The 14,061-nt window shown below is 39.1% G+C and overlaps 1 protein-coding gene and 1 non-coding gene across 2 annotated transcripts in view; one reads left to right on the top strand and one right to left on the bottom strand.

The window, feature by feature from the left end:
- Positions 1-13,558, top strand: part of LOC141429673 (uncharacterized) — a 65,098-nt gene extending 51,540 nt beyond the window's left edge. The window contains exons 2-6 of the mRNA XM_074090105.1: positions 2,774-2,968; positions 8,392-8,617; positions 10,245-10,418; positions 11,221-11,449; positions 11,942-13,558. Coding sequence (XP_073946206.1) covers positions 2,798-2,968; positions 8,392-8,617; positions 10,245-10,418; positions 11,221-11,449; positions 11,942-12,164 — 1,023 coding nt within the window. The 5' untranslated portion in view covers positions 2,774-2,797 and the 3' untranslated portion in view covers positions 12,165-13,558. The remainder of the gene's footprint in view (positions 1-2,773; positions 2,969-8,391; positions 8,618-10,244; positions 10,419-11,220; positions 11,450-11,941) is intronic.
- TRNAG-CCC (transfer RNA glycine (anticodon CCC)) lies at positions 9,006-9,076 on the bottom strand. Its single transcript has one exon. It is a non-coding gene; the product is annotated as a tRNA-Gly (tRNA).
- Positions 13,559-14,061: the final 503 nt, after the last annotated feature.

Below are 14,061 nucleotides of genomic sequence, written 5' to 3' on the forward strand. Positions count from 1 at the left end.
TTAGGATTAGTAACAAAAAGTAGGATACGTTACAAACTACTTAAGGGGATTAATTTAGGCACCCCCATTTGGTATTTAAGGCTTGAAAACAAAAACAAAATCCTTATCAATTAAGTGTTGAAATACAGTTATCAAGAATTAATGTCATCACGTACTTTTGACCCTGATCTTGCTCGCGTTATCTTTTTACAGAACAATAGTGTTCTCTCCCACGTTTTGTGCGGCTGTACGTGGCTCATCTTGAGTCATACGCGTAATGATAATGATCCTCATAAGTGATTATTAACTTCTTGTGATCATTATGGGTTACTTGTTCAACTAGTTATTTGTATCTTCAGTTCGAATTCAACGCTTCTTTAACATTACACGTACCTACCGCACTGTTTCAAACGAAATGATCAAACTACGAATCTCAAGGTTGACTTATTATGTTCGGTATAATTATAACAATGCATTCGAGTTTCAATGTACGCAAAATCGCGTGTCGTTACAAAATTACTGGCCTAAAACTGGCTCAAAACGCTAGAAGTCGTTTAATAATGCCACTAAAACGATTTAAAATTAAACAGCCTGCATAACATAAAGTTTGGAACATGCAATGAACTCACATAGAACATTACTCGTTATTTACGACTGGTATGTCTCCGGGCAGATATGAGCAAATAAACAGCTGTTCAGGCAGGAAGCTTGGCTCGGTCGCCGGTAACAAAACTAACTGCAGGATTTACATGCACTTCGCGTGATATTGGAGCGCTAAACTTATTAAGGTGTAGTTTGTGGCTTCCCGCCAAAGTGAAATATAAAGAGAAGTATCCCCGTTACATAGAGCTTCGTGGTGCCGAGATGGCGATATTTTACGCCTTGCCTTTTTGATAACATAATCTTATTGCAAATATGCCAAAGTTACTTACTAACAATAATACCTACTTCCTAAAATATTTTTATACTCAAGGTGGGAGGTGCCTATTATTAATCGTCTGGCGGAAAATAAACAAAAGCTGACAAGCCGCCAGTTTTTATAAAAGATAATTAAGTAGGTACAAACGTTCATTCTCGGACGTGTGTGGGAACCATTCATACATCTACCGTAGTATAACCCATTGCTCGGCCAACACCATTCAATTAGTTAAAGTTCTACAAGTATTGCACGCTTGCTTTGCATAAGAATTGGCGACACGGATGCAGTTAGTAAACAATGATCACAATAGCGTTCAAATCCGTTGTTGTATTGTTTCAAACGGCGCCAAACCACTCTCCACCATTAAAACCAACTGACCATGCTTTTAAATGGGGAATAAAATCACAGTATATTTACTTTACAGCTAACGTAGCATTTATGTGACAATGTTGACGGGCTGGCTTTTCTCACATAATTTACAAACGTGGTTGGTCATCGTTCATAGCTAAATAGATCTATCTTCTACGCTGTCATTTCTCAAACTTCTAATTAATCCTTAACAATGCCCGTGGCGAACCAACGCTCACTAAATTTGCATTTGAATGTGTCTTTGATATTACACACGCAAAAATAGGTGTTATTGTTTCTTGTACTCACATTGTTGCAGTTTTTATAAACGCCCAGATAAAAATATTTCACATGTGCAGAAGCAATAACTGCAGCTGCTAATAAGCAATTTCAGTGTTCTACCCAATTTCCCGCCGAAGTGGTGCGCGAAGAGATTTCTCTATCATAACGCCTGTGGAAGTCATTATTCGAAGAAAGTCCTTTTCTACTTGATTGTCTTCTTTTTAATGGATACAGTGGTATGCGATCGTACATTAAGATAAATCGGATATTATTATAGAGCGTATAATACGAGTATAAGTAGAGCTGCGGTAGTCGAGATTGAAATTGATTTTATGGTACGCAGCGAGCAATGCTACATCAAAGGCGATTGACCACAGGGAAAGCTATGGTTAAGTAGCTAATATAATAAAATTGAATAAATAAGGAACTAAACGATCATACAGAATTAAGTTTAGTGTATTAGGATTTATCAGTTCAGTGAAATTGTTTTCTCAGATTTGCTTATAGATTAAGTAGGTGTGTTGCTACTTGTTGTGAGTTTATTATATTGATAAAACAAGTTTTTTTATATTTTGAATTTTTAAAACTGTCCTTGTATTTTACAGCATCGTTACCTTTGCAAGCATGTTGTAATTAATATTTAGCAAGTAGCTCACTTTTGAAAATCGCTTGCTCAGTGCTTCATATCCATCGAATCAGACTTAAAAGTGATCACGTAAAGTTCCATAACTCGCCACTCTCCAAAACGGCATCACTGAGTACGAGTTTATGACTCTGAGTTTATATTTTTCTCTAGTTTTTCCGCTACCAACCGTGCACTTCACAATAAATAAATATCACGGGACAGTGACACCAATTGCCGTAGTCCCGAAGTAAGAAAAACTTGTGTTATAGTTAGGTACTTTCGAACATAATTATAACTGCCAGCAATGTACCTACAGCAAAGTAAATTGACAAGGAATAATCAAAGTATCTGTCGGCTGTCTGGTATTTACACTTACTTGTCAATTTACTTAACTGCACATTGCTGGCAATATAACTTTGGTATATATTTAACAAAGTCTGAAGTTTGGTTTATTAATTAAATAAACGTCATGGATAAGTTACAGAAATACTTTACTGTGACCCCCCTTAAGAAAAACCTGGCTACGGGTAACATACTGTATGCTAGCTAGCTAACTTGCAGAACCCGCCCTCCTTCCAATCCACATACAATTTCTGAGTTTTGAATTTTCCTTGTTGCAGATAAAGAGAATGTCCCAGTGAGCAATGGACACGCTAACGTGGCTGTCGCTGGGGCTGCAGCTGGCGGCGTTGTGCTCGATCGTGGGCGCGCTGCTGCTGTATCTTCTGCGGAAGGTCCGCGTGGCGGAGGTGCTGCCAGCGGACAGCGCCAAGACCGTGCTCGTCACCTCCGTTGACACCGCGCTGGGATTGCAGGTACCCATCAGCTGCAGAAAAAGCCGTGGTGGCCTAGTGCAGCGGTTCTTAACCTTTTTGGCTGGCAACCCAATAAAACCGAAAGTATTTATAATAAATATAATTGGAACTTGTGACCTAAAAATACCGCTAAAATTGACGTCATTATAAAATAATTGAATATATATATTTAGCACGTGATTTAATTTAGAGAAATTTCGCGATTCATTCCAAAACCATACGCGACCCTAATTCGAGGTTAAGAAACGCTGGGCTAGTTGTTTCACCTATGGACTCTGAAGCAGAGTATCGTGGATCCAAACCTCTGCTCGCACCTCTGGGTCCTTCGAAATTCATGTGCGAAATTACATTTGAAACGAGCTTCACAGTGAAAGAAAACATCGTGAAGCTGCATAACCTGCGAAGCAATTCAGTGTGTGTTGTGAACTTCCCCATGCGCACTGACCCGCGTGGGAACTACGGCCAAAGCCCTCTTATTCTGCCTGTACCCAGCGGTGGGACGTATATAGGCTGGGATGGTGATCAGCTGCAGCAGCGTCGGCAAATTTTGGCAAGCATGCGTGCTGGGTCAATTCCACCCCCATACCAAGGTAGACAGCATAATGAACGCCTATCAACCTACATATAGCCAGACCTCATTGAGAGTTGCCACACGGGCCAGTGTGGATTGGGAACACACACCATTGAATTACTTCGCAGGTTTATGCAGGTTCACGATGTTTTACTTCACTGCTCGTGGCAAATTTCAAATGTAATTTCGCACATGAATTTCGAAAAACTACTTAAGAGGTGCGAGTCGGGATTTGAACCCATTATTCTCTGCTTGAGAGGCCACAGGTCTAACCACTTGGCCACCACGGCTCAATGCACGCCTATGTGTTCGATTAAACAGAGACAGCATCACAGATATCCGTGGTGTCGTTAAAACAACAGGAATTTAACTAGATTGATGCAACAGGTCCTGAATTTCACAAATTTTGACCATGGCAGGTAATAGTGGCAAATTGAAATTCGCACATGGAATCAAAAACTGTCCTAACTCCAAATTCGAGGCTTTTTGAGTTAAGTTCTGTATACTTGCTTGTTGAGTTGTTGCTTCTGTGTGCTGATCGGGGTAGAATAACGCCACCCTCTTCCTTCCGAGGCGTAGTAGAAGGCGACGAAGGAATTTCTTTCCCGCCTGGATTTCACCATACCTACCCCCTCAGCACAAATTCACGGCCACTTTCTTTTTAAATTTTAAAACTTAACTAAAACCCTTACACTAAAAGCGCCAAATTTTTAGTTAGGACAGTTTTTGATTTCATGTGCGAATATGTAAAAGGCCGCACTTGTTCATAATCTTGATGATAACATTTTAGTTGAATCTAATTGAATTTGGGTGGCTAAGTATTTGGTGTACCTATGTTAGCTTCCAGGTTTGTAGTTTCAATTCGTAGAATAGTTTAATGTTTAATGTTTAATGTGTGTGTGTGTTGTTGTGTGAATAGTTCTCAAAAGCTCGCATAATATTTATTTATGAAGGTATGTAAGACATTTATTTATAAAACAGTCACGAGCCGCGGGTTAGGTACCTACAGCATACATTCAACGTTGCCGATAACCCCAACGCTCCTCTGTGGCCGGCCGTAAAGCTTTTCAGAGGAGCAGCAGAAAAACGCTAAAAAAATATGACCTATATGAGCTTTTTTATTTTTAGACGAATTATCTAAATATAAAGACTTGGCACGCTTTTAAAGCATGTTTTAATAGGATTATAGACTTACCGTTATCTGTACGGGTAAATTTTATCTTTAATTTCTTATTACTCGTATTTATCCAACAGGCTACTTTTGAACGAGAAATTCTTGCTTATTTATTTCGGGGATGCGGGTGATGCCGGAAACAACTCCTAACGATTTTGATGAAAATTGATGTGGGAGTTTACGGGGTGAAAAGTCGATCTAGCTGGGTTTTATCTGTGGGAAAACAAAGCAAGCGAAACTCGGTCACCGAGGCACCTTAACTAAAACCAACGAGAAGAGATAATTTATATCATGAGACAGAAAGGGAGCGAAATACTAATAATGACGAATCATGCAGAAAAAGATGAAGTATATCTAGTCTCGTTGGCTTTGCTTTACTATAGTTTCTTATTTGCATAACAAAGACAATATTTACAATACAATTTAAGTAGCATAAGAGAAAAAAACAAAAACTATAGAATAGAAAATTAAACAATAAACACAAGTGGTTGGTAGATACCAACAAGGCAATGGGCTAATTCGCAACTTACCGGCTAGGTGCATAAGCAGGCGTGTAATGTAGCCATGCAAGATTTCAATTAAGAAAATGCACCGGAAATTGTAAGGCAACCGTTATTAAGGCATTACAGCATTGCAGTCTGGTGACTAGGCGGGCTTAGTGTAACTTACCTGCCAGGGCTTCTACTTAACATAAATACTATAGGTAATAAATACACAGCTTATAGATGTAACTTAACACGATCAATTTAAGCATCTTTGTAGTTACATCAGACAGGCGTTTTAAGGTAAAGCCAGACGAGCGTCATTTTTGGAGTCGTGAGCCGCATATTTTCGGTCGCGTAATTTGCAGCAATCGGTTTTATATACAAGGTCCAGTTTGTGCCACACGGCGACCGAAAATAAGTTGACTCCCGCCAATCAGGACTCAAAAATTACGCTCGTCCGGCTTCGCACAGAAGCGCTTTATCTTACCTACTTGAAATTAGCAGCGGCTACATAAAATGAACTAACTTAGAAAAGTTGAAAACCCCTGACATTATCATTTTAAAATTCAATATCTCAAAAACGGCGCTGAATCGATTTTTATCAAACATAGCTAATAGAACCCCCGCAATACCTCAGTCATCTTCGCTCTAAGTAAAATCAACATTGATTCAAATAAGCAATTTTTTTGCATTACAAGTTAGGCCAGGTAATTTGCAAATATATTCTTCAATAATCCACCAAAATTTATCACTGCGACAATAAAGTTTTTATAAAAAATATCTTTAATAATTCTGTAAAATCAGGCGAAATTGCTATAAGCCCATTTACTTCATAATGTACTAGTTTATTTATGTTCTTTGTAACACATGAAAAATACACTTATTTTTTAAAGGAACTTCATATTTTCAAAGTAAAAATTAAAAATTAATTACGATAGTGGCATAAAATGTATTGTATAGTTAAGTTTAGGTGCTTTGAGACTTTATGTACTTATTTTTGCTGCTAATGTTACTCGTATATCGGTTTAACAAAACACGTTATTTCCAATCATATTTATTGTTGGATTTTAAATGATAACTATTTAAAGTTTATTTTATTTTTTCCCTTATAGAAATTAGATGTATTACGAAATAATCACTTAAGTGTTTTTTTTTTTCTAATTTCCTGTTTGTTATATTGGTGAATTCAGCTTGCGGGTCTAAAAACTGAATAATTCAAACAAATTTAGACAGTAAATTTACTGATAACTTTTTTGTTAAAAAAAATTACCTATTTTAGGGTACAATTTTTTTTACCATCTTCTGGAGCCAAATTTTGGTGGATTCGAAAATATAGGTTCTTAAAATTACACGTAAAAGCCGTATACCAAAAATTAGCCTTATATCGAATTATTTCCAAAAAAACTGTAGCTAGACCAGGCTACAGGGATACTTGCTTTCACGAACAAAAATTTTGAGAGGTACGATGCCACAGCTACAGACAGACTGATAGCCATTGGAATCAAATATAACACCGCTCTTTTTGAGCAAGGTTAAAAATAGGCAACTTTATACATGTAATAATACTTAATAGGTAGGTACATTTTGTTTAAAAAAAATAATCATTAGACCATAAAGTTACCCCTTGGGATGGAGATTTACCCTATCGTTGGCACCCTTCTAATAACTGTCATAATTATTCACTTGAATTACTTAATCACTATGATGGCGATGGTAAAATACTGTGAAAAAAATGGGTGCTAATATATGTGCCAATCATCGGACCACTTTATTCAACACGATTGTTATATTTTAGTGAAGTGTCTAACTGCTAAAGTAATTTTACTTCAGCTGACAAAGTTTTTAATAAGTTTTGTACACAAAACAAAACAATCCTTAATTGGTCTACGTTCTATGAATATAAACGCAAAGTAGGTACCAAAACTTGAATACCTTTTTAACATAACCTTTTACTGGAAACATGTTCTGAATAACAGCCTTTACTTTTCAAAGCGAAAATATTTCACCAATAGGTAGTACACTTATTATGTAGGTAGGTATTGTAAGTAAAGCTTACCCAATTTTGTTTCCTAGTCGGTTTTGACTCAAGCCACTTCTATTGTGTTGGCCGAGGGCTGCAGTTGTTTGCCTTTCATGTGCCCTTAAATGACTATAATTAGGCAATATTGTTTGAAAACTGCTCAAACAAAGACACTTTAGGACAGGATAAGGAGGTAGGATGTAGGTCCAATTAGGTAAGTCCAACTTCCAGAAGGAGGTCAATCGTCGAATCCAACTCGGGTGGGCAGCTTTTGGGAAACTCCGCAATGTCTTCTCGTCCAAAATTCCTCAGTGCCTTAAGACGAAACTCTTTAACCAATGTGTGTTGCCTGACAGTGATGAGATGTCATATGGATCCGAGACGAGGTGCTTTACTATAGGCCTTATAAATAGGCTCAGAGTTGCTCAGCGAGCTATACTTGGGGTTTCTCTATGGGAGCGAATCAGAAATGAGGAGATACGTAGAAGAACAAGGGTCACCGTCACCGACATAGCCAAGCGAATTAGCTCGTTGAACTGGCTATGGGCATGCCATATAGCACGGAGAACAGATTGACGGATGACCTGGTTAAAGCTGCGGGTTCACGGTGGATGCAGGCCGCTGCCAACCGAAGTGACTTGAGGTCTATGGGGGAGGCCATATCAGCAGTGGACGTCCTACGGCAGAGATGATGATGAATATGATGATGAAGGATGTAAGTTAGGTAAGGCTAAGGCACTGTCCAGCCTTTTTGACAGTTAAGCCGACGAGTTATGTGGACGATACAATAATCTCTGATATGCATAGTGGTTCATGTTTTTTTAACTTGTCATGAATATTAAACTTGCTCAGACAGACCATTTACAATTTGCTTGTGGGCCCCATTGTGACCACTGGGTCACAAGGGCCCACAGTGGCCTGCAATTTGACAAACCATGATGTACCTAAGGCATGTACCTACTGTTAAACAGATCACTTAACATATTTTCTGGAATGACAGCATTTCAGCATTCATCTCCTGAATTGAAAGCACATTTTATTATTATGAACCAAATAACACAAAGCTTGTGAACCAAGTATATTTTAAACACGTCACTTTGCTTAGCTGTATTTGATTATTCTGATACAGATATCGCTACACACCGAACTAACTTGAACCCCATTCTTCATCAGATCGCAACTTACCTAAGCGGTCGCGGGTGGCGTGTAATCGCAGGCTGCCGCCAAGGCGGTCTGGGGGCGCGCTTGGCGGAGTCTTGGCTGCAGGCCCACGTGGCTGCCACACCTGAAGACGAGCCCCCGCCAAGGCTGGCTACCCTGGAGCTGGATGTGGCAAGAGAGGATCTCCTTGAGGAGGCGGTTAGAGCTACAACTCAGCGCTTACCGGCTGGTGAACATGGTGAGTTACTATTCCTATGCAGGAATTTTTGGTTACCAAGATCCTTGGGGCTACTTTATGGTTGTCATTACGGCTGTCTTTCGTTATTGGGCCAGATAAGAAATAATCTATCAGGTAAGGGCACAGTACTAGGTGGCGCAGTATTTGAGGGAATAAGTGTGAAATTGAATTAAATAAGTACCTACATAAGTACATATCGCCGACAAAAACCGAGTAAAGTTAAAATCTAACTTTTTATAGCGTTAGGTAATTAAATGTAAAATAAGCGCAAGAATATTTTTTATTTTGTTATTATAAATAATATTCCATGAATATTCTCAAAGGAAAGAGTTGTTGCATCAAAATGGTCTCATAAAGTAAAAAAAAAAGATTGATCGGCAAAAGCAAGTGCACTGCCCGGGAATCGAACCCGGGTCGCAAGAATGGGAATCTTGCATGATACCACTACACCAGCAGTGCTTATTTGTTGAGAGCGAAAATAAGATACATAATAAGCATAAATGTGATAATAATTAACATATACCTTCACAGAGAATTATTCTATCTCCAGAATTATAATGATTCCCTAAATGAATTTGACGTAGCCCATATTCTTTATTTGTTTTGTATAGGTACCTAAAACTAAAAGCGCCAAAACAGGAGGATCGTCTAGCGCCATCTATCGTCAGAGATTTATGACGTCTGATGTTTACAAACCGGAATGAAAGTTACGCAACAAGCTTATCGCTCCGTCAATGTTTATTGCGCTCGTGTTGACAGAATAATTAGCAGACGCACGTATAGATGGCGTGGATTCCGAAAGTTAATTTTCTAGAGGTCGATTTGAAAATTGTGCTATTGCCAAGCCAAGCTTTACTTATAATTTTCGTATTACATTCCTACCCCTATTTATCCTCCATAAGATTACCTCGTTGAGATTCTTATCTTTTTCTTCGCAACAGAAGTTTTTTTCCGAACAGGTGGTACAATTTTCGACGTTCATACCGAAGTGCTTATTACAGCCTCAATTGAATGAATATGTATGTATGTATACTTAGGTATTTTTTCGCATCGCTCGAAGACCAGATAACCGTAGGGGGAGAAAGGTCCTCGAGTGGTGACCACGAAATGGAAAATGGGCGTTGGCAGGCCTCCCACTAGATGGACAGGTGACATTGTGAAAGTTGCGGGCAACCGGTGGACACAAGTGGCCAGTCGTTCATTCTGGCGTTCTAAGGGGGAGGCCTTTGTTGAGCAGTGGACGTCTTCCAGCTCTGAACATGAAACTACCGTGAGACACTCACTCTTATCTGGATCATCAAGATTTATTTAATTAAATGGGCGATATCTAAACAAAGCGTACCTTTTCTTTCAAAATGTGTAAATTAATTAATTTCGTACAAATTCTATAATATGAGCCAGTTTTGTGACTCCTAATATAGAGTGCATGTATGAACACAAAACCGTAATTTTTCTTTAGGACAATTTTTTAAACTATTAGAATCGATTGTGCTCTTGATTCTGAGTAGGAAAACCATATTCAATTTTCTCTAAAATTAAAAAAGTACCTACACTTTTTGTTTAAACGGCCAAATACGTCTTCCAGCTGACGACGGATGAGGTATTTAAGTGTTGTTCCGTTTCCCAGGCGTGTGGGCCGTGATAAACACGGCGGGCAGCAGCGGGCGCGGCGGCGCGGCTTGCTGGGAGAGCTGTCTGCGCACCAACGTGCTGGGCGCGCTGCGCGTGGCCAAGACCTTCGCGCCGCTGCTGGCCGCCGCCGCCGCCGATCACCCGCACGCTGGACGCTTGTTCTACATCGGTAACGTCAAACTATTTAAATAATACACAAAATCGGTTCATTGATACTACAGATCACAATATAATATATCCATATTATGGCTATTACCGCTGCTTTTCTGCGTATTCTAAAATTAAGTAGTTAAAACCAGAGTTCATCCTATCATCATAAATAGCTACGTATTTATGAATATTTGTAGGTACTTTACTTATAAGTACAAGGGTGGATCCAGGGGTTATAACCTCTTTCGGCTGGGTCATCTCATTGAATAAAATTAATATACCTACGTATTTCTGCGACAAACACGAGAATTGATTTAAATTTTTAATGTTATATTTGCGAAAAAATAACTAGAATTTGACTATGGATGTGACCCTACCTGGCTATAAAGCTGGATCTGCCCTTGCTTACTATCCAGTAGGTAGAAAATCATCGCGATTTTAAAATATAGCAGCTCTGCTATGTGCATGCTTGAATTTCTACGACCGCTGTAGGTATGAAACCATATCAGACTTGCCAGGTGTACCTACGGTATTTTACCGAACCGTTCGGAATTTTAGCACTGTGTTTGGTGTTCGGTAGGTATAACAAAAATACCGAAGTATGGGCGGCTCGGTATTTTTTTTTCTGATAAATTTTTCTCCCTAATAAACGATTCAACTGTCAGATTTTACGCAATCGACAATCGATGTTGCCGCTTCGTGCGCGTTGGAAGCGTTGTTTTTTTTGCTCACTGTTTGATATTTATTCTAAAAAGACCTGGCAACTGAACCTTACCCGTCCAATTCATCATTAGTTTATTGAGTTCGTTTCTGACTTCCAGGCTTGACAGCCGACACGGACTGCGAGAGTCTGTCGCGCGGCGAGGACGAGGCGGGCGCGGGCGCGGGCGCGGCGGCGGCGCGCTGGGGCGTGTGGGGCGCGGCGCGCGCGCTGCGAGCGTCGCTCCGTGCGCGCGCGCTGCACGTGTCGCTGTTGCACGCGCCGGACCTCACCGCCGCCGCGCTCTTCGCGCCGCCCGCGCAGCTTAGCACGCCCAGCCAGCCCGCCAGGTAATGATAACTTTTTTGGGATCCTGGGCTTTTCGCCGAAAATACTTTTCTCAAATGATTAATTTCCTAAACTGTTTCATATGAACGAACGAATTTTAAACTATTCAGGATTTGACGACCGGTTAGCACAGTGGTCAGAGAACCTGACTAAGAAGCTTGAGGTCCCAGATACGACCCCGGTTGTGGTAGATATTTCTATCAAAAATAGGACGAATGTTTATTCTCGAGTCTTGGGTGTTTAATATGTATTTAAGTATGTATCTATATATTTGAGTATGTTCTATTTCTAGTTCTAGTAGGTACCCATAACACAAGCTTTGCTTACAATGGAACTAGTTCAATTGATGACAAGTAGGGTTTTCCGTGCGCCGGTGTCAACGCGCGATGGGGCTTCGCAAAGCGGCCATTGGGTGTCGCGGTGTCACTTCATGTTCCCGTGGCATCCCACATTGGCAACCTAACTAATTATCTTGTTATATTTATCCTTTACAGTCGGCCAGACACACCAAATTCGGACGTGAGCTCCTCCACAGCTACTTGCGCGGTCACCATGCCCGGCGAAGCCACGGAATACAGCGCCAAGGTCCTCCCGACCTCCGCACTAAAGGTGTTGGAAGACGCTCTCACCACACCCGCACCACGAGACTGTTACTACTTGAAGATGAAACATGACTCGTGGTTCACAAGAATGCCCTCATTGAGAGTAACCCATTAAACTTTATGCTACTCTTTAGGAGCTTTGGATGTTATCAATGCTAAAATCATGTTTTAAAGAGAATTTTAGAATATCATCGACTGAAAACAACACTGAGATACGAGTAGCTGTGTGCTGTGTTACCTTTTTATTTATATTGCTTTTGGTCGACGATGATAAGGTAATTTTATATCGATAGGGCATTAACCAGTACTTAATGGGTAGCTACATAAGCAAGTCTTCGATGATAAAAATTAATATTAGAACTACTAACATTTCTAGTTTCCACGTAATTTTCAAGATCACTATAAAGACTAGATGAACTGATATGATAACATTCTCTGAATTGAGTAGGTATGCTAAGTATTTATGATAACGCTAATCTCAATATTATGTGGCTAACGTACTTTTATTGCACGTACCTACTAAAAATTCTTTCATTTCCAAAAGACTTTCAATCTAGTTATTCGATTCGTAGGTTATCGGAAAATCGGTTTCCAGCGTATTTCTACATATTTCGTGTAATATTTAAAACTATAAAAAGCAGTGGAACCGAGAAACAAATCTTGTGAGTTTATCAAATTTTAATTATGTAGGTACTAACCTAATTGGTCTAAGTTTAGGACCTCCAGTAGATATTTACTCTAATTAGGGGAGAAGGTTATTTCGATAGGTTATAAGTAATCGATCTAAATTCAAATGGCTTCGTCATATAACTCTTACAACAAAGTTTTTGGCGTTGATAATGTCTGAAGCTCCTACCAATTCCCTTGAGAAAAATCAGGTGAAGGTGCCAAAACAACGTTTCCCAAATATCTCTATACAATTTCATATACTCACCTAAGTTTAAGTGATCTTGTATTCTTAATAGTTTTGTTATTTTTAATTTCATTAAACGACCTCCATATCCCACATCGAAGGCAGGGATAGAGATGTATTGTGCCACATTTTGGCCTGAACGAACTGACTTGTAATTTTGATATTGTCTCGATTTAACATCAAATAACTTAGGTTTTAGTTTGTTTTAGAATAAGTGGTGACAAAGCTAATAAACCTGTCAGTTCTTTTAGGGAATTTTGATCGATATCGACGGATCTTTCGTCGTAAATACACGAACATCTGATCAGCACAAACGGTGCTTTTTTTGTGAATTGTAAATATTTCAAGCTCTTGGTGCCAGTATGCTTGAAAATTGTTTTGAGTTGAATGAGTGTAATAAACTGATTAATGTTCATTGTAGCAATCCAGTGAATGAATGTGAATAGTTCTACAGAATTTTAAACAGTTTCGAACTTTATATTATGTAGTTACTTTGTTTGTCTACATTGTACTGGATCATGCCGTATAATCGTTCGTGATGATAACCGACGATTAATGTAAATAATGTTTTGTATATTAAAAAAACTTCTATTAAAGTGTTTTTTTATTTAACTACATGTTAAACCTAAATAATGAATTGAAAGAATCAGGAAAAACTAAGTAAGTATGATCTGTAGTAAATTTTTGGTCCCTTGAACCGGATCTCAACACCTGAAGTAAAGGAAACTGGATCGCCTACCAGGGTGGACCTTTGTGCTACTATAATAATATCAACTTGACATCCCATGCATTTGCCAAAGAAATCACAATGAAATTTATTAAGAAAAGGTTCCACTTTGGTACTTACGCGATTTAGTTTCCTCGACCGTACATCCCCACTTCGGAATAAAAACATGGGATGTTTAAGCATATTAATTGGTAATAGATGAATGAATGTGAACATCGCACTTAATATTAAAAATTCGAAAGTTTGTAAGTCTGTTTGTTTGTTTGTTACTTCATCACGTCTAAACCGCTGAACCGATTTAGATGAAATTTGGTATACAGATAGTTAGGTAGTCCCGGAGAAGGCCATAGGATAGTATTTATCCCAGAAAAT

The sequence above is a fragment of the Choristoneura fumiferana genome, chromosome 7 (assembly GCF_025370935.1).
Source record: "Choristoneura fumiferana chromosome 7, NRCan_CFum_1, whole genome shotgun sequence".
Taxonomy (NCBI): Eukaryota; Metazoa; Arthropoda; class Insecta; order Lepidoptera; family Tortricidae; genus Choristoneura; species Choristoneura fumiferana.